Source organism: Gossypium hirsutum, chromosome A13, assembly GCF_007990345.1.
Source record: "Gossypium hirsutum isolate 1008001.06 chromosome A13, Gossypium_hirsutum_v2.1, whole genome shotgun sequence".
In the NCBI taxonomy this organism is placed as follows: Eukaryota; Viridiplantae; Streptophyta; class Magnoliopsida; order Malvales; family Malvaceae; genus Gossypium; species Gossypium hirsutum.
The window spans coordinates 111,019,795-111,038,235 of record NC_053436.1 but is presented as its reverse complement, the minus strand read 5'-3'; the positions used below and the strand labels follow the sequence as shown (position 1 = coordinate 111,038,235).

The following is an 18,441-nucleotide window of genomic DNA, read 5'->3' as shown; positions in this document are numbered from 1 at the left end:
TTTAATTACTCAATTACAAAAAAGTTACAAAACAAATTATTGAATTAATCATGTTTGTTATTTTTGCCCAATTCCTTTTAACTGTCAAAAACTTTTGACGAAAATGAAATTTGGTTGGTTTTTTCAAGAGAAATATTTGAAATGTTGTTTGTTAAGCAATTGGTCAAACCCTTAATAATTGAAGATATTATTTTTCGAGGAGGGTTGTCTCTTGTGCTTTACTAGAAACTAGTGTGTCGTGAGCGGTAGCTTAGCCTTGAAGTCTTGGTTCATAGAGTCGGGAGTGCCTTAACCGTATGTGAATGTACAGTCACCCATCAAGAGGCGATGTGAGTGTCTTGTCTTTGGTGGGGTTTGAATTCTTGAACCATGCATGTAAGTCACCTGTTCGGGATATGGTATCACTTAGGTGTGTTCAAATGGTTAACCAAATTGAATTAGTAGTAATCGAACTTTTTAATACTTTAACCGTTAATAGAACCAAATTTAAAAAAAAAATTCATTGAACCAAATTATTTCGACTAATTTAATTGGTCAAACTAAATTTATATGTTTTCTTTTTTTGTTAAAAAGAAGTATAAAACATATAAAAAATGATAATGTTTATTTGACTAAATTATTCGAATTGAAACTATATATAATTTATATTATTAATTATTAAATTTGATTAATTACTTAATTTTGAACTAAATTAAGTAATGTCTAAACTTCTAAAAGTTTTTTAACCAATCTCCAAGCGAATTAGATCGATTAATCGATCAATAATTGAATTAGATCGATTTAATTGATTAATTTAATTTTAATTAAAATTTAAACACCTTTAATAGCAAATGACGTGACAGTTCTAAAAATATTATCATAATACATTTAGCTTACATTGTGTCAATTTTATTATCTTTCTAAAGAAAATAATCCTATATATTTACACAATTTTTCTATTTGGTTTTATTCTAAAATAAAAGCGAATTAAACATTAAAAAAATAATTTTTATAAAGTAGAGATAGCAAAGTATGTATTTATGCTATTAATCAATGGGGTGTCGTGGTGTAGTTGGTTATCACGTCAGTCTAACACACTGAAGGTCTCCGGTTCGAGTCCGGGCGACGCTAAGCTTTGGGCTTATTTTTTCTTTTGTAATTTTCCACTTTTTTAAATTCTGATAATATAAATATCGACTCAAGTCCAATTAGATTTTGAATTATCCTCCTTAATACAAATCTCCTCCTTTGACTGAACCCTATATCCTCTCTCTTTGTTTTCGTTTTTAGGGTTGTATTTTTCTTTGTTCTAATTCAAAAAAGAAAATGTCAAGTGCTTTAGAGATGTCGCTCGACGATCTCATCAAGCGTAACCGTAAGCCGAGATCCGGCAAATCTCGCGGCCGGGGACGTGGATCTGGACCTGGACCGGCCCGCCGTTTTCCTAATCGTGGAGCAAACCGCTCGGCACCGTATGCTCCTGCTAAGGTAAAATATAACTAGCGTTTTTAGATCTGTTTTATCACTTTTTGCTTTTTCATTATTTGATTTGCTTTGATCGAGTTGATTCGATTTTCTTATCAATTATTTTCGGTTTTATTTTTAAAAAACTCAGGTGCTGGAGACGACGCGGCAGCAGGATATGTTTTCCGATAAGGGAGCGGCGTTGCAAGGACTAGCGGGTCGGAATTCTGGAATAGAAACCGGAACGAAGCTCTATATCTCTAATTTAGATTACGGTGTTTCAAACGACGACATCAAGGTATTTATTTTTCGTTTTAAGATTTTCTATCCTGTTTCGTTTTTGTATTATTGTAAGAGTAATTTTGATTTGAATTATTTGTTCTACTTAATTTTAGGCTTTGCTGATCTAAAATTGGTTAAATGTTCATTATAGTAAAAATATTTAGCTGAAGAAAAGTCTAGCAACGCAATCTTGAATTTGAACTTTTTCCATTAAGGTCAGTGTTGTGTTGTTAGTGTTTATTTTTCTGACGTTTTGTTTGTTTTTACATATAGGAATTGTTTTCTGAGGTCGGTGACCTGAAACGATTTTCGGTCCACTATGATAGGAGCGGGAGATCGAAGGTATCTAATAGATTTTCGGTCCACCATGAGATTCTTGGTATCCTGCAGTAGTTTAAAACAGAACAACACTCTTTTTCCGTAGGGAACAGCAGATATTGTCTTCACACGGCGAGCAGATGCTTTGGCTGCAGTAAAGAGGTACAACAATGTTGAGCTTGATGGGAAGCCGATGAAAATCGAGATTGTTGGAACAAACATCGCTACCCCTCCTGCACCTTTAGGAGCTAATGGTGCCTTTCGAAGTTCTAATGGAGCCATGAAAGGGTACTGTTTTATTTGCTTGACTACTTGTTTTATTCAAAACTGTAGATTCTATTATTAGTTTCACTGATGCTTTTGAAATGTTACAGAGTGTTTTAAAGTTTTACCTATGGTGCTGGGGGTTTAATGTGCGTAAGAATCACAAGATGCTAATCCTAGATAAGTTCTTGGCTGAAAATTCTACTTAATTATCAATTCTTCGAAATTTAAGTTTTTGGATGTTGATAGTATGATAGCTAGAAAATGATAGAATTATGATTTTGACATGTGTTTTTAAGAGTGTTAGATGTTCCATGTTTTACAGTTTTTAAAATGATGTTAGACACATATTTCTACTTAATGGGGCATGCAACAATTCCTATTTTAAATCCATATTATCTTTTCTGTATGACAAACTGATATCACCCCAACATTTATGTTAGTGAACAGAATATGTGATCCATATCTTGTAAATTTGCAGTGGCCAAGGCAAGGGTGGGGGATTTGGTAGGCAACGTGGTGGTGGTGCTGCTGGAAGAGGCCGTGGACGAGGGAAGGGTCGTGGAGAAAAGGTTTCTGCAGAAGATCTTGACGCCGATCTAGAGAAGTATCATTCCGAATCTATGCAGACAAATTGAAGCATTTCAAATGTTCTATTGGCTGGTTTTATATCTTTCTACTGTGGACATTACGTGCTTCATCCCGACTAAGTTGTGTATCTCTACCAAAATCATACTCTTTACCAGAACTAGTCATGGAGAGAACTATTAGTATCTTGATTTATAGAGTTTGGCCTTTTACTGTAACCTTGGTTTATGATTTTGGTTCCATTGCTACCGACTCATGCCACAAGCTGGGAATGAAAGCAGGAAGTTTTTTTCGTCAGTTTTCCATGTGCAAACGAAACTTTGGCTGCATGCTATTGGAGTAGTAATCTTACCATTGGCCTGAGCTGCATTGCCTACCGGTTGCTCTGCAATCGAGGTAGATTTCTTTTTCTTTCTTTCCCTCATGGATTCCTTTTTTAGTTGTTCGGACTTTCTACTATCTTGTTAGTGATGCACTTGGTTTTTCCTTATTAGGCTTTTAGGTGGTAAAGTTACCTAACATTATTATACCGTCTTGAAGGGAATATTCTTTACAGAATTATCTGTCATGGCTGTTGATATTGGCTTATTGTAGTCAATTATCATAGAATATCTCTACTTTGGTTCAACCTGTTGAATTCATGTTGGCGAAAAAACTGTTGAAGGCTTTTAGTACGACTGGCATATAGGAATCTGTCGAAGTAAGGTATCTGAATTTTTAACCTCTTCATATTCCATAGAAAGTGAGAGAACTCTCAGTTCATTTCTTTTGGGGTCGGCTGCCTAATCCCTGAAAGTTTGAAGAAAAGCTCGGGTTATCAGGTCAGGCTTGAATGTTTGATCAGGGAAGTCAAAATAGATTTGACAGTGATAAAACCGTACTCATAGTTATGGCATGAAATGAGCTTAGACTGAAAAACCGTGGGAACCGGAAACCTTGCTACTGCTTGGAGTATTAGGGTAAGAGGACAACATGTTATGGTTTTTCATTTGCTATAAGTCTCGGTATGTCGTGAAGTTGCCATCTTCGTTTACAAGTTTTAGCTTTGCCCCAAGATCATAAAGTCCGTGAGTGCTGGTTTCCTGTTTATTGATTTGGGCATAGCTCTTGAACCCCATTGGTGTGTGTTCCGTGAATCTACTTCATCCTTTTATGTTATTTCAAATGCTAGTCATTTTATATGCATACATACAAGTGCACATCTCATCACATCCATGATATTATATCTTGATGGAAGCTTTATTGGGTGAGGATATGCTTTGTTGTGGGATTTGGATGTTTTATGCCAGTGTTTATGAATGGTCGGGTTCATTGACACGTAAAATACAACAAACACAGAAATTAATTAGCTTTTACTGCATATTTTGTCCTTCTGGTTTCGATATAGTGCTACTGGTCTGATTAATGGCAAACTGATTCTTCATGTTATATATGTTTGTGTTTATATATATTATTCTTAATTTCAAGTTTTGAAATTCACCAATACTAGTTCTTTGTTTTACTGCCTTAATATGTCTAGTAATAGGGGTTATTATTCCATTTGGTTCCCTAGTTTGATATATTTTTTAGTGTAGTACCTATATTATTTTTTGGTAGAAGTTATATATTTTAGTACTTAAATTGATGCATCTCATATTTTGGTAAAAGTGTATATATATATATTAGTTTCTGTTTCTACGCAGTCTAGATAGTCTAAATGAATGCGTTAGCGAATTTTTCATGAATATATAATTTACAAACAGATTCATAATCAAATAAATAATAAATGAACAAAATGCTTTAATTTTGTGCAATTCATTTGATAAATTGATCTCAAAATTTTTCATTAAGCCTCTATTTATTTTCAATTCTAATATTTAATTTACGCCTTATGTGATGACTTTTAAATCTAGTTATAATGCAAGTGTGTAATATTTACTTTTAAAGCTTTAGACATTTAAAATTTTCATATTATATAATAATATTTATCTCAAAATTAAAGCTGATTTTCATCCGGGGTTGAGCCAAATCTATGCATGATTTTAATACATTATATGCTTGCTTAAAATTTATTTCTAAATCCATTTTAAATCTATCTATATTGTTTTCAATTTAATATTTAATAATTTTTATATGTACTTATCTCAAATATTTTTAAACAATTAATATATAATTATAGATTTAATTTTTGTGTGTTATAAATTACATAATATATAAAAATAACATAATATGAAAAATTAAAAACTTTTAAAAATAGGTCGGGTTGAGTTCAAGTTTGGAAATGACAAGTTAAAATTTTTTTTAAGCTTATTTGTACGCAAATTTTTTCAAATTTCGAACGGGTAACTAGGCAAATGAACAGCTTTAGTCACAATGTTAACACAATCTAACCTCCCTACAAATTTACAGCTAGAAAGTTCAGGGTGTTCGGTGAGATATGTTCACTTGGTAGTTATTTTAAAAGGTTTATTTGACAATACAAAGAAGCTAAATGCGTCAAAATACAAACGCGGATCGGAACTTTGCGCTTGTGGTCTCGGTCGGGTTTGGACACCCAGGTGATGCTAGGAATCATAAGATACAAAGAAGAAGACCATTCTTACCATCCCATGAGTAATCTTCTAACTCTATCTACAATCTGATTTCTACCTCCAATACTTGAGAATTTGAATTTGCAGTTATCATCCAAAAGGAACCTGTACACTTCCCATTCCCGTTCCGAACTTGAATGTCTTCCGATTTCTGCCTAAAACACCACGAAAATGAAGTTAGTTTTGAACAAAGAAAATCCTGGAAAACAGAGAGTTGAACACACCCGTGTTTAATACTCAATAATCGAATATGAGTGAAATTGGAATGAACTACTAGGCAATCAGGTTAACATATGCGTTTTGAACAAGGAAAATGACACTCGTAGTTATATCGAATAACACAGGAATGAACTATTTAGCCAATCATTCTATCATACTGGTCTTAAACTACAGATATACAAGCTCAATATTCCAGTTTGAACTACCAAACTTAATACCCATGCTCGAGACTCAAAACAAATTCGAGTAACATGGGAATGAACTATTATCTAATGACGCTACCATATGGGTCCTCAACCATAGAAAGAAAAACTCAATCTTCCAGATTAAACTACCAAGCTTAACCCGGAAGTATACCAGTGTCTGAGACTCAGACAAATCCGAGTAACATGGGAATGAACTTTTAGCCAATCACCCTACCATACTGCTCCTACACTATAGAAATACAAGCTTAATCTTCTAATTTGAACCACCAAAGACGGGAATATACTTGTGTACAAGTCAACCGAACCCAAGTAACATAGGTTTTAAACCATAGAAAGACAAACTCAATATTCTAGATTAAACTACCAAGCTTTACGTTATTGTTTTCCTATCATTACCATATATCATGGCAAATTGCAGAAGTTACAACTTACAATATGCATATATAGGTTTCAAAATAATTCTCTTTGGAAGTTATAACTTACCGAGAATATGCAAATTCCAAGAGACTTTAAAGCTTGTGTAACATCATAGAAAACCCTTGGTCTTCCCTTTCCAGATAACTCAACCGGATTAGCAACCAGAAGTTCAGTATCTGGCCCTCGGTTCGAAATGATAACACGCAATGGATGAAGCATTTCCATCCTCAAACGAGAACATAATCCGTCTTGCTTATCGGGATCCACAATCTTTTTCCCATCATTTTGCTGAATAAATAAGTCTAGATCACGATAACCTTTGGAGTTCAATGAGAATCGACCATAAGCTATCTGTAAAAAAACAAGATAGCCATTATCAACAAAAACGAAATTTAAGTCAAATTAACAGTGTAGGAGGAAGTAGGAGATATGTAGATTCAATCCGTTAGACCAGTTACTCAAATTCGAGTGTGATTTTCGGTTAGAGATATGTTCAATATTTTCCAGGATTTTTATATTCATGTCTGAGTATATGTTGCATATGAGTGTGAGATATGGGTATTTCAAGCAATGAAGAGTCAGAGCAACATAGAGATATAATGTCATTTTCATCATGAGCCCTTCATTTAGGAGAAAGCAATAAGTCGATTCGGTTAAGAAAAGGGAAAAATAGACTTAACGAACCTAATTGAACCGACGGTAAAATCAGTTAAAACAAATATTTTTGGTTTTTTCTTAGTTCCTTTTAAGTTGGTCAGTCCGATTATGAATTTTCATAACCGATAACCGACCAACTTATTTTAACCACCTACAAAACTGATTTCATAATTGAAATCACTTTTGCACATCCTTACCTTCATTCAGCAAGAGGCAATCTTGTGACTCAAGAAAACAAGCCTAAACCCTCAATTATGCCATTTTTGCAAAATATGAATTTAGCAGTCATGAAATGTGGGAACCATGCAGCATAATTAAACAGGCAAATTATAGTACTCTACAATCTCTGTCACACGGATTTGGTTATGTGTTCGACATGTGTATTTCCAATAACTAAGGAACTTGTCAAAGTGAATAGTAAGAGCAACATAACCTACAACGGAAACTAATTTTTTAAGAAGCTTCTCAAAATTTAACAGTTTAGCAGAATACCTTGATATTGCAGTCTTTCAAAGTTCTCAAGACATCGTAGAAAAGACCTTTGTGATCCACACAAACTATCTGAAGCAATGTATGAACTGGGCTCAATGAATTGTCAACCACCACACTAGCTTTCTTCAATTTCGCCATATCTGGGCTAAGAGCTTGGGAACGAGTCTCTTTATCCGATAGCTCGAAACGGAATAACTCTTCCGCTATAGCAGGAGAAAGTGATGAGATACCATGATGACGTTCATACTCAGGACCAACCAACTTGAGTTCACAACTGATACATGATTCACCCAACACGGCATTTAACTGTTTATATGTATCATCTTGTCGTTCTTTTGTGTGTAAAAGCTCCCTGAAAATGTTTTAACATAGTTGAGACTATAACCAAACCATACTACTTTATCCGTTGACCACTTAATTATAATTCATAAGCTAAATCATCAATACACAATAGGGTTAAATCATTATTTAGGGATTGAGTTTTTTTGTCCAAATTAATTTTTAAACTTGACAATTGTTTACACGTTAGAGCCTGAACTTGAGCCTGAACTTTCAGATTTTCAAGACCTTAAAGAAGTTCAAGCCCCAATAATGAAATAATTGTCAAGTCAAAACTCAAAAAGTGATTTAATCCTAGGGAATACATGCACCATATTATTTTTCACTTTTCAATGAAGAGACGTTCTCAATAACCTATAAGTTCAAAGCAGCAGTACAATTATTTTCCACAAGAAAATTGCAGCAGACAGCTATGATATTTGGACTCGATTATCAGTATCGTGTCCAATACGTTTATGTTCAGTTTTACCAGGATTTTCCATAAGTAAGAATGCTGAACACGTGTACTTGAAGAAAAAAAATAAACAAAGCAACATGGACAGAGAGGGAACCAAATAAGAAACGAAAACAGAAATGAGGCTACGAAGGCAAAATAAAACCACAAACTACATGAATGACATTTCACTTTCATTAGAAATGGACCACTTGATAAATGGTCCCAAAATTAAATACCTTCTGGGAAACATCTAAGAGCTCAAGCCTAAGATTCACCAACCTATCTATCAACCAGAAACAAAGAACTAAAGTATCCCGTAAATAACAGGGATAAATATCAAATTTATATATGAATTTTAGTTCAATAGACAATTTGATACATAAACTTTAATTTGGTGCAATTATAAATATGAAACTTTAATTTTGATTTAATTATACATATTTAAATAAATGAATTTAATTGTTTGTGTATACAATATATCACATAAAATGGTGCTAATTAGATAATGTTGTTAGTGATTTTATGAAAATTAAATTAAATCAAATTTTCATGTATAAAATGATACAAAATTAAAGTTGAAGTATAGTTTTAATATTTATCCCTAAATAATATCAATTAGAGAATTCCTCAGCAACATAACACCGCAATTACATATTACAGTCTCAGAATAGAATCTCACATGTTATCGGTTATAAAGAAGAGATCGAGGACTCTGCCATCAGGTGTTGTAGTAACTTTCACCTTTTGAATTGTGAGCTCAAGCTCACTAAGAACCTGTGTTACATCTAAAGCAAAGATTCCAAGCAACATTAGAACCAAATAATACACAATGTACACAATATGTCCAGTACGGTCAAAATTATCTAAGTTTTTTTTTGGTAAAACATGCAATAAGTCCTTATACCTTTTGTAAATTGAGGTTTTAGTCCTTATACTTTTATTTTAGGAATTTAGTTCTTTACTTTTTAGATTTCAAAATTCAGGTCCAACTTTCGAAACTCTTAAAAATTGTTAACAATTAGACATAAAATTAGAAATTTGAAAAATAGAAGAGCTAAATTCCTAAAATTAAAGGTACAGGTATTAAACTCCGAATTTGTAAACAGTACAGGAACCTATAGCAAATTTTAACTTTTTCTCCGATACATCTATGAATCTAACACCGACAAAGGTACTCAAAATAAATGAAAATTCGAAGCAACATAGCACATAAACAGGAGGAAAGGTTTAATCGGAATCTCACACACAATTACCATGTAATAATCCCTTCCGATCAAGGCAAAAGAACTTCAACAAGTAAACCGGAGACGCCGCGGGGGCGGAGGAATTCGAAGCTTGACCTTCAAAGTGAAACGTCACTGAACAAGAAGGACATAACGATTGAAGCCGGTTTTTCAAACTCGGCCACCTAACAAAAGGTGAGCTCGAATGAGGAACAACCCAAAAGACCATATAGCACCAAATTCCATCCGTCGAAACATCTATAAACCAAAAAAAAATTATTGCAGTTTTCAAAAAAAGGTGATCTAAACAAAAAGAAATTCAAAATTCAAACGAACGTTAATCTAATTTAAATAAAAACAAATCTTATAATTGCATAGAAGAATTGACCTCCTTTGGTGATGTAAAGTCCGAAATCAAGAATAATACGACAAATATCGCATCCGAGACCATGTTTATCGGGACAATTAACAGTGATTACGTGAGGATCTCCATTTTCCTTTCCTTTTTGGATCACAACGGCGTCGTCGGTCGGAACTCCCATTCCTGACAAAACCGGTGAAATTTGCGCCGGAGAATCGATTTTGCCTCAGCGCAAAACAATCTCTCACAGTCGAAACGTAGCGAACTTTCTTCGCCGAGCTTTTTTTTTTTCTTTTGCTAAATTTTCTTCTTCTTTTTTAAAATCAAATTCTAAAAAGATCTCCGGAGAAAAAGATAACAAAAAAAAAAAGAGGGAAAGGATAATAAAAGTGGGGAAGGCAGTGAATTTGAGTTGGCGGTGAACGGTCGTATAGGGGAGAAAGAATCCACGTCAGCAAAATGAAAACAATGAGGATTTGGGGGAGGTTTTAACCGACACGTGGAGGTATATTGGTGGTTAAAATTTTGACGGGATATACCGAAGATCCGTTATCGGTTTCGGATGCTGTTGTACAGGTGTCCTTTTTTGTCGTTTCGGAAAATTTAAAAAGTAAAGGAAAAGAACGGAAAAATAAAAGATATTGTCAGTGTCACGGGCAGGGAAGGCAACGGTGACCAATTTTTAATACGGCAGATAGTTTTATTTTTTATTTATTATAATTGAATTGAGTTGAGACCAATTCGAATAGGAGTAAGTATAAACTCGATTTAAATTTAATATTTAATATCAAAATAAGTGATATAATATTAATTTTTTAAAATTTGAACTTGTCTCAATACATGATCGAATTATTTGAGCTACAATTAGATTAAGCATATTTATATTTAAGCTTGAACTTATTTATATTTAATATAAAAAGGAGAAAATGTAATTTCATAATTTATTAAAATGAAAAGCTCCATTAAATTGATAAGCTTTTCAAATCAAGTACTACAGTAACTAAAATTGATTCTATTGATTGCTTGAGTTACTCAATCTCAAGTTCAACTCTATAATTTTGAGTCAGAACTCAAATAGCATGTGAGGACTAATATATCATTGGGTTAAAATTGTTGCAGAGGCATTTTAAAATAAAAAAAATTACCCACTCAACGCTAATGTAAATTAAAAAATAAGTTTTAACTAATTTAGATTTAACAAAAAATTAATAATATTAATAATTATATATGAATTTTGAAATTAAAAATTAAATTGATTGTTATGTTAAAATACTGTTTATTTTTCTTTTGAATCGATTATTTATATATTTAAATCGATTTGTATGTACGTCTATTTTTAACTTACCTCAAAATTAGACTGAATATATTTCAATCATAATCCATTTGTTTATGCATATAATAATTTAATTTTAACCATATATTAAATTAAAATGGTAATTTTATTAAATAAATAAATGTTATCCAAATAACCCAAATAATTCACAATTAAAAAAGTCCAACATTATCCGAACTTTAATTTAATCAATCATTATTTTTGAAGATAATTTATTATAAACAACCAAAAATTATAAAAACCAACAAAGATGCAGTGACGGCTGAGAGATTATTGGCTTCCACAGATTCTAATAATCTATTTTTTAATATGCATTTTGACAAGTTGCAAAGATGTTTAATGGAGCGAGCTATAATTATTAGGTACTAGGTACTATTTGAAAATATATCTACTAATTGGATTTTGGATATAACAAAAGCCGAAGTTTAAAAAAAAATTAGGTTAAAAAATTAAATTATAATTTTTATAATAGTAAAAATATAATTTTATTATTTTAATAGTTCAGATTTTTATAATTTTTAAACGATTATATTAAGTTTTTATTAATTTTAAGGGTTCAAAGTATAATTTTACTTTTATCAATTTAAATTTTTAAAATTTTTAAAATGTCTAAATGAAAATGTTTCCTTTTTAGGGAGTTGAAGCCCCGTGATGTAACTACTTATAATTACATAATAATGACATATTTAATAACAATTGTAATTGCTAGGTCTTATCGTGATTGAGATACTCTAATTACACTGTTCAATTTTTAGGGTGAGGGTGACAATTGGAGATAATTACACCCTAATCTAATTTTAAAAATTATTTTTACATAAATTATAAAAATTAGATTATAGCCATTAATATATGCGAGTATTTGAGATGATTATAACAAAATATTTCTTATATTATTAATTCTAAAATATTAGATTATAAAAATTATTTGTATATTTTATAAGGCTATAACTAAAATTTTATATTATTTAAATCTTAAAAAAATTCTAAAGTTATAGTCAAATGGTTATTACAAAAACATGTTATAAATGTATTATAATAATATATAACTTATTAGAAATTTTTGACCAAGAAATAGAAATATAACTTATTTATGTGTCCATATTATATATTATAAAAATAATATATTCATAACTTGAATATAAAAAATAACATCATAAAGTTATGACAAAATTATATTATTTATAAGAATAGTTATAAAAGTTATTAAATAATTTATAAAACATTATTTATAAATGTTATATATTATAAATTTTATATTATTTTTTACTTAATTTAAGTATTATAAAATGATAATTATTTAGATAATAATTGCACTTTTTTATACTTACAAAAAATTGTAATTTTCTAAACATGTTTCAATGTAATTATAAAATAATCTTCTATGCAATATTTGGTTGTGAAAATTGAAATTATTAGAATGATATTTTTATAATATTTTATCATTATAATAATTTTTTATAATATTTTTTTAAATATATATTATGTTACTTTTATAATTTCAATTTTCACAACCAAACATATCTAAAAATTTATAATTTTGTAATTATAAAAAATATAATTATTATCTTTTTATAATATATATTAATTTCAAAAATGTATAATTAATCCCAACCTTAACAATTTTCCTCAATAAATATATTTTCAATGGTATAATATCAAATTTGTCTCTCTAATATTATATATTTTATTAATTTGCTTTTAATTTAACATATAATAATTATATATGTTATATATTTAATCCTAATTTAGCATATACCATTTACACATTATATTAACAATTACCTAATTTAAAATTATACTGCTGAAAATTACATGCAACTTAAAAAAAACCATTAATAGGTACCATAAAAGTGATTTTACAACTAGCTTCCTATTGAATCATGGTTTCACTTCGAAGTAAAAAAACAATTCGTCGAAAACAGTAAATAAAAAAGCTCAAAATAAGCGAGAATAGATTTTTCTTAACGAAATCCATTGATGATAATCAAAGATTACATAGTACAATATAACACGAACAAGAAACCGAAAACTTAACCACCAAATCCATAGAGAGTACGGCCTTGCCTTTTCAAAGCATAAACAACATCCATGGCCGTCACGGTCTTCCTTCTAGCGTGCTCAGTGTAAGTCACTGCATCGCGAATGACGTTCTCCAAGAAAATCTTCAACACTCCTCTGGTTTCTTCATAGATCAAGCCACTGATTCTCTTAACTCCTCCACGACGAGCCAAACGACGGATGGCCGGCTTAGTGATACCTTGGATGTTATCCCTTAGGACCTTACGATGCCTCTTGGCTCCTCCTTTTCCGAGACCTTTACCTCCTTTTCCTCTTCCTGACATTTTGCTGGAAAGTTTTTTATTTTCTGGGAAATTTGACTTTTTCAAGGTGAAGTGTGAGAAGCTAGATTGTTTTGTGAAGGTTAACGGAATCGCGGGATTATTTATATAAAAGGATTTGGAGGGTCTAAGAGGGATTTTGAATACTTTGGCGGGGGAAAATGTAAGTCGTGCGATTAAACTTTTATCGACGGCTGAAAGTATTGATCCCCGTGAAAACCAGATGAGTATATCTTTACCGTTGATGCAGTTCTCATCGACGGCTCTTCAAGCGTGTAATATCAATGCATGGATTACGCTTTTTTGAATGTTTTTAAGAATTTCAAATAAGGCGGGCCTGATTCTAATTTCATCTTTTGTCGGTTCGCATAAACAAAATTATATTTTAAATTATGAAAATAGTAGGGGCCAGCCCAAATCCAATGAAAAAATTTGAGTTTATTGAGATAATGAATCTTATTTTATCATTTTAAATTAATTTAAATTTTTCTCAAATCTTGTCGGCTTAGATGAAATTCAAATCGAATCTACTATATTTGTTCGAGTTAAATTTAAAAAATGACTTTAAGTCTTTGTAGTTGCTTAGTTGCTTCAAATTTGTTATTAACTTTCAACCCCTTATAATTTATTTATTAATTTTTTATATATGGTTAGCTTATTTGCTTGCTTAGTTACTTCAATTATCTTCTAATTATTGTCACCATGTATTTTAAAATTAAAATATATATTAAATGTAAAAAATATAATTTTTTAATAAAAATTATTTTAAAGATAAAATGTGAAATTGATACCAACAGAAAATTTTAACACGAATATTTTATGGCATCATTAATAATTCAATTTTAATAGAAATTGATAAAAATTCAACATGATTAAACAATTAAATTATATAAATAGTACAAAATATAAAATTTAATTTAATATTATAAATAGTAGACATAAATTCGGGAAAAGAAATATTAGGGTTGGGAGAAGTAAAAGTTTTAGGAAAAAATAAAAGAAAAAAAATTTGAGGGTTTTGGAGTGAAGTAAAAATTTTGGGGGTTTAGGGAGAAATAAAAGTTGTTGGGAGAAAGTAAGGGTTAGGGGAGTTGGGAGAAAGGAAAATAAAAGGGTTTAGTATTTATTTATTTGAATTATACTAGTTATTCAAATTGAAAATTCAACTTGATTTAAACTCAAAATTCAAAAAAAAATTAAATTGATTTAATTAATTTGATTCGAATCGAATTCGCTCACTATTAATGACCCGTATTTATAAAATTAACTTTGATTTCTTATTTAAATTCATGAAAATGAAAAGTATATTAATTATTAGTGTTTTTTTCCCTTAAATATAACCTTATTTGATACACTAACTTCATATTTAAATGAAATTTTATAATAAAAGGACCGGTTTGGTTCAAATGCAGCTACTAATAAAGACCAATGAATGGATCTAATGGAACACAAATTGTCATTAATAAGCAAAAAGCTTTTGAATACATAAAACATTTGAGAGTTGTTACAATTATCAAAAGGAAAGGCAATATAAGTAAAATAATAAAAAAAAAAAGGTGAGAACTTTCAAATGGTATTCTACAAGGACATTTAAGATTCATGAGCCACATCTTTCCCTTAATAAATTAAGGCACTTACGTCGGTTACGGATGTAGAGCCGAAGCACCACACTAGCAAACCGATCATAACATTTCTTGTGACCGTCTAACGCAGCGGCTGACCTTTCTCTTGAATTCATCTCTCCTCTCTCTCCATTCCTTCTGCAAATGTGTGAAAAGATGTTCGATCGTAAGAAACAGGTAAGGATTACATCGATGATAGTAACAAACCGATATCAAACAGCAACTTTGGAATCATTAGTAAAAAAACATAAGAAATACTATGATAGAGGTAAGAGCCATATTGCATTTTGCACCCTCTACTAAAAAAATGGACAAATTATTCCTATACATTAGATCAAAGAGCAAACTGGTTCTTTCTATTAAAATTTTCATCCATTTTCACTATAAAAAAATTGATCCCTATACAAGCTTGATCCAATAAGGGTTTTATAGAAAATTGTGCTACACTAGAGTCCGTGATAGAAGTTTTAGGTTCACAACATTAGCATATGCCATGGATGTTTGCATCAAAAACTGATGAAATCAAATACCCATAATGAAGGTAGAAAGAGACAAACGACGATCACTTACTGCAGCTTCAACATTTGCGGGAGATTCATCATTAGGGCTGGAAAGCATTGAAATGATACTCAACACAATACTTTCGACCTGGCACATAGTAAGAATTTAGAATTGATGATCACAAAAAGAAGCCATAAGCATTAGGGAAAAAATATCTTTGATCATTTATAAAATTTAAATCAAAAGAAGATAAGACTAAACTTTATGACTTGAGACTCTTAATTGTTTATCAACTAAACCAAGCCTTCATCTGAATCAAGGTAATCTAAATGAGTTTTTTTTTTCAACATCTCATCAAGTTTAGGGTCAGATTGAAGCTAGCTCATTTAACTTGCCTCTTCAAATTGTTGTTTCAGAGTGAATAATTACTTCACGTATAGATTCGTATACAATTTTTGTTTCTATTTACATGTATATCTCTTGTAATTTCCATGGAATATGACCATATGATAGTGCTTTACAATATTCCTTCTTGTCTGATTAAATAATTACTTGCTTCCAATCAAGTAGTTAAATTTGAGAAAACCTTAAATCTACAGTATTTGTAACGTTAAAAGCACTTGAGTGGGCATAAGAAAAGAACAATTCACAAGTAATTGAGATTTCTTAAACATACTGTATGTACTGGCATCCAGCGCTCACTTGCAAGCTCGTAACCATTTGGATCATCACCCGGAGGATGAAGAATTGATATGCAAACACGCCCATCCGCGTAAACTGGAAAACATGTAAAACCAAAATTAATTCTTGCGCATACATAAAGGCACATAAGAAGCTAAAGTTACAAAGGTATACCATTAGGATGCCAAACCTCTGACGTAAATTTCACCGCTGGAGGGCTGTTTGGATAATTAGGTGGAAAGCTCATGATGGCATTAAAAAATCCCCCTTCACTGAAATTAGACAATTTATGTTAAAGAACACTAACAAGTAAAAATCCTAAAGTTACAAGACATAACACCAGAAGAGAGATTAACAAACAAATCCTCAGTCATGACTGGTAAAAAAGTTCCTACACAGCTCAATTCAATGTCAATACGAGTATATGACTCAAGAACAAAAACAATAAATTGGAGAAAAAGCAAAACGAGGGTAAAGACACATAAAAGACCATAAGCTACTATTGTTGCAAATTCCAAAAAGCAAAAGAACAATATATACTTGCCAAAACCGGCAAACCTCCAATTATAAGCTAAGATACTATTCACCATGATTAAATCAATAATTGAAAACCCAGTTCTAGTGAGGAAAGTTGCTGATGTATATTTACAATGATAAAAGCTACCCATATCCATTGTCATTCCCTACAAATGCTGAAAACAAACAATTTGTACCCTTATCAATGCTATAAAACCAATTCGATAAAACTAACCTGATGTCATTCTGCAAAACGTGGTAAAAACTCAAAAATCAAATATTCCAAACCGCACAATCACCTCCAACTTGGAACCCAATTTTCCTTTCGAATTCAACAAAACATCTTAAAATCAACTCTAGCATCAATCAAAATTCAGCTAAATTGAACTAATTATTCAAAAGGCAAAGTGCTAATAAGCATAAATCATAACCACAATCCGTCATCCAATATCAACGAACAAAACCCAATCAAAGAAATCCATAAATAAACGATTAATTTCAGAAATTTATATATATACTTACTAAAGAGTATCGGGTGGTCCAATAATCGTAACACTCCATTCAAAGATATTGTTCTCGTCAACCAATCCGGCTGAGAAACCATCAACCGGATTCTTACAAAGATCTGCAAAAAAAAAAAACTCGATCAATCAAAACACGATTCAAAATCGAATACAATCCTTCGAAATTCATATTCAAAATCATTAAAAATGAAGAATAATAAGTTACCTTTGAGCTGCTTTTGAAGGAGGAGACTGGCTTGAGATGCCATATAAACAATTGAGAGAAGCAGAGCTTAAAAGAAAAGCTCTGTCATTTGCAGAGAAAAGAAAAGTAAGAAAAAATACAAGCCGACTCTTTAATTCAGTACATATATGGATTGAGAGAATTCGCCGACTGTGGGCTCATGTATCGTGTGAGGTAGGATCGTGTATGGGTCCAATTTGTTACACCGTTTTGGACGAAACAGAAATTGCCACGTAAGATTTTAATCCGCTGGTCCTTTTTACAGGACGGCTGTTTTTTTTTTTTAACAATTTTATTATCATTCTCCAATTGAGAAGAGACAAAGAATGATATGCAATCACTGTTTCGTATAATTTTTTCATTTATTATAATTTTTGATTATATCTATTTTGTTTTAGACAAAAATTAGAACTAATTATATCCTCTAAGAGAATAATATATTTTTAATACACTTAAATTTATGTTTTTGTATATTAACAACTCCACTAAACTATTAACCATGCCACCAAATAACAAGTAAAAGAAAGGTATTTCATATATATTAAATGCAAAATATAATTTAAAAAAAAAACAAACCTTTCAATCAAATGCTTAAATGTTTTTCATTTTTGAATAATTTCTTTTTAAAAACTATTTTATTTAAAAGTTTATGATTAAATCCTTCTCTTCTTATATATTGATATTATGATCGTTTTAAAAATATTTAAATTTTATCATTGTCTTTAGTTTATTTTATTTTTTATTGAATTTTATTTGTACAACCATTAATTTAATTGAATGAATCTATGTAGGAAGATAATAACGTTGTAGTGTATAAATATTTTTAAAAGTACTGATAAATTTTATATACCTCTAATTACGAGTGTAATTGAATAAATTACGATATT

General features: G+C 30.8%; 4 protein-coding genes and 1 non-coding gene across 7 annotated transcripts; 2 read left to right on the top strand and 3 right to left on the bottom strand.

Moving 5' to 3' along the window:
• The first annotated feature begins 1,036 nt into the window (after positions 1-1,036).
• Positions 1,037-1,110, top strand: TRNAV-AAC (transfer RNA valine (anticodon AAC)). The gene has a single exon. It is a non-coding gene; the product is annotated as a tRNA-Val (tRNA).
• On the top strand, positions 1,043-3,192 carry LOC107932446 (THO complex subunit 4A). Of its 2 annotated transcripts, none has more exons than XM_016864463.2 (5): positions 1,043-1,467; positions 1,595-1,741; positions 1,999-2,067; positions 2,150-2,331; positions 2,789-3,192. In XM_016864463.2, exons 1-5 carry the CDS (start codon positions 1,306-1,308, stop codon positions 2,943-2,945), a joined length of 717 nt encoding a protein of 238 aa, XP_016719952.2. In that variant the 5' UTR covers positions 1,043-1,305; the 3' UTR covers positions 2,946-3,192. The 2 variants fall into 2 exon arrangements, with proteins under 2 accessions (XP_016719952.2, XP_016720071.2); XM_016864582.2 differs by lacking the exon at positions 2,789-3,192 and adding an exon at positions 2,418-2,462 and having other exon boundaries at positions 1,190-1,467.
• A 2,058-nt stretch (positions 3,193-5,250) lies between these two features.
• On the bottom strand, positions 5,251-10,238 carry LOC107932600 (ACT domain-containing protein ACR9). 2 transcript variants are annotated; one of them, XM_041085952.1, is made up of 6 exons: positions 9,843-10,238; positions 9,485-9,712; positions 8,911-9,016; positions 7,457-7,808; positions 6,374-6,658; positions 5,251-5,616 (listed from the first exon to the last, which is right to left on the bottom strand). In XM_041085952.1, the coding sequence occupies exons 1-6, from the start codon at positions 9,994-9,996 to the stop codon at positions 5,506-5,508; spliced, it is 1,236 nt and encodes a 411-aa protein (XP_040941886.1). In that variant the 5' UTR covers positions 9,997-10,238; the 3' UTR covers positions 5,251-5,505. The 2 variants fall into 2 exon arrangements, with proteins under 2 accessions (XP_040941886.1, XP_016720173.2); XM_016864684.2 differs by having other exon boundaries at positions 5,251-5,620; positions 9,843-10,213.
• A 2,865-nt stretch (positions 10,239-13,103) lies between these two features.
• On the bottom strand, positions 13,104-13,635 carry LOC107932686 (histone H4). The gene has a single exon (XM_016864784.2). It carries the CDS (start codon positions 13,488-13,490, stop codon positions 13,179-13,181), a length of 312 nt encoding a protein of 103 aa, XP_016720273.1. The 5' UTR covers positions 13,491-13,635; the 3' UTR covers positions 13,104-13,178.
• A 1,285-nt stretch (positions 13,636-14,920) lies between these two features.
• Positions 14,921-17,716, bottom strand: LOC107943633 (ubiquitin-conjugating enzyme E2 7). Its single transcript, XM_041085951.1, has 6 exons — positions 17,537-17,716; positions 17,330-17,432; positions 16,466-16,563; positions 16,287-16,387; positions 15,680-15,757; positions 14,921-15,247 (listed from the first exon to the last, which is right to left on the bottom strand). Exons 1-6 carry the CDS (start codon positions 17,577-17,579, stop codon positions 15,170-15,172), a joined length of 501 nt encoding a protein of 166 aa, XP_040941885.1. The 5' UTR covers positions 17,580-17,716; the 3' UTR covers positions 14,921-15,169.
• Between the last annotated feature and the right edge of the window lie 725 nt (positions 17,717-18,441).

Excerpts from the sequence above, each read along its gene's own strand:
- LOC107943633 (XM_041085951.1), bottom strand. The coding sequence starts at position 17,579 with ATGGCATCTCAAGCCAGTCTCCTCCTTCAAAAGCAGCTCAAAG. Across the intron at positions 15,758-16,286 it reads GCTGGATGCCAGTACATACA|GTCGAAAGTATTGTGTTGAG; the intron begins GTATGTTTAAGA and ends ACTATGTGCCAG. Across the intron at positions 15,248-15,679 it reads CCGCAAATGTTGAAGCTGCA|AAGGAATGGAGAGAGAGGAG; the intron begins GTAAGTGATCGT and ends ACACATTTGCAG.
- LOC107932686 (XM_016864784.2), bottom strand. The coding sequence starts at position 13,490 with ATGTCAGGAAGAGGAAAAGGAGGTAAAGGTCTCGGAAAAGGAGGAGCC.
- LOC107932446 (XM_016864463.2), top strand. The coding sequence starts at position 1,306 with ATGTCAAGTGCTTTAGAGATGTCGCTCGACGATCTCATCAAGCGTAAC. Across the intron at positions 1,742-1,998 it reads TTTCAAACGACGACATCAAG|GAATTGTTTTCTGAGGTCGG; the intron begins GTATTTATTTTT and ends TTTTACATATAG. Across the intron at positions 2,332-2,788 it reads TCTAATGGAGCCATGAAAGG|TGGCCAAGGCAAGGGTGGGG; the intron begins GTACTGTTTTAT and ends GTAAATTTGCAG.
- LOC107932600 (XM_016864684.2), bottom strand. The coding sequence starts at position 9,996 with ATGGGAGTTCCGACCGACGACGCCGTTGTGATCCAAAAAGGAAAGGAA. Across the intron at positions 9,017-9,484 it reads TCGGAAGGGATTATTACATG|ATGTAACACAGGTTCTTAGT; the intron begins GTAATTGTGTGT and ends TCTTTGCTTTAG. Across the intron at positions 5,621-6,373 it reads TTGGAATTTGCATATTCTCG|GCAGAAATCGGAAGACATTC; the intron begins GTAAGTTATAAC and ends GTGGTGTTTTAG.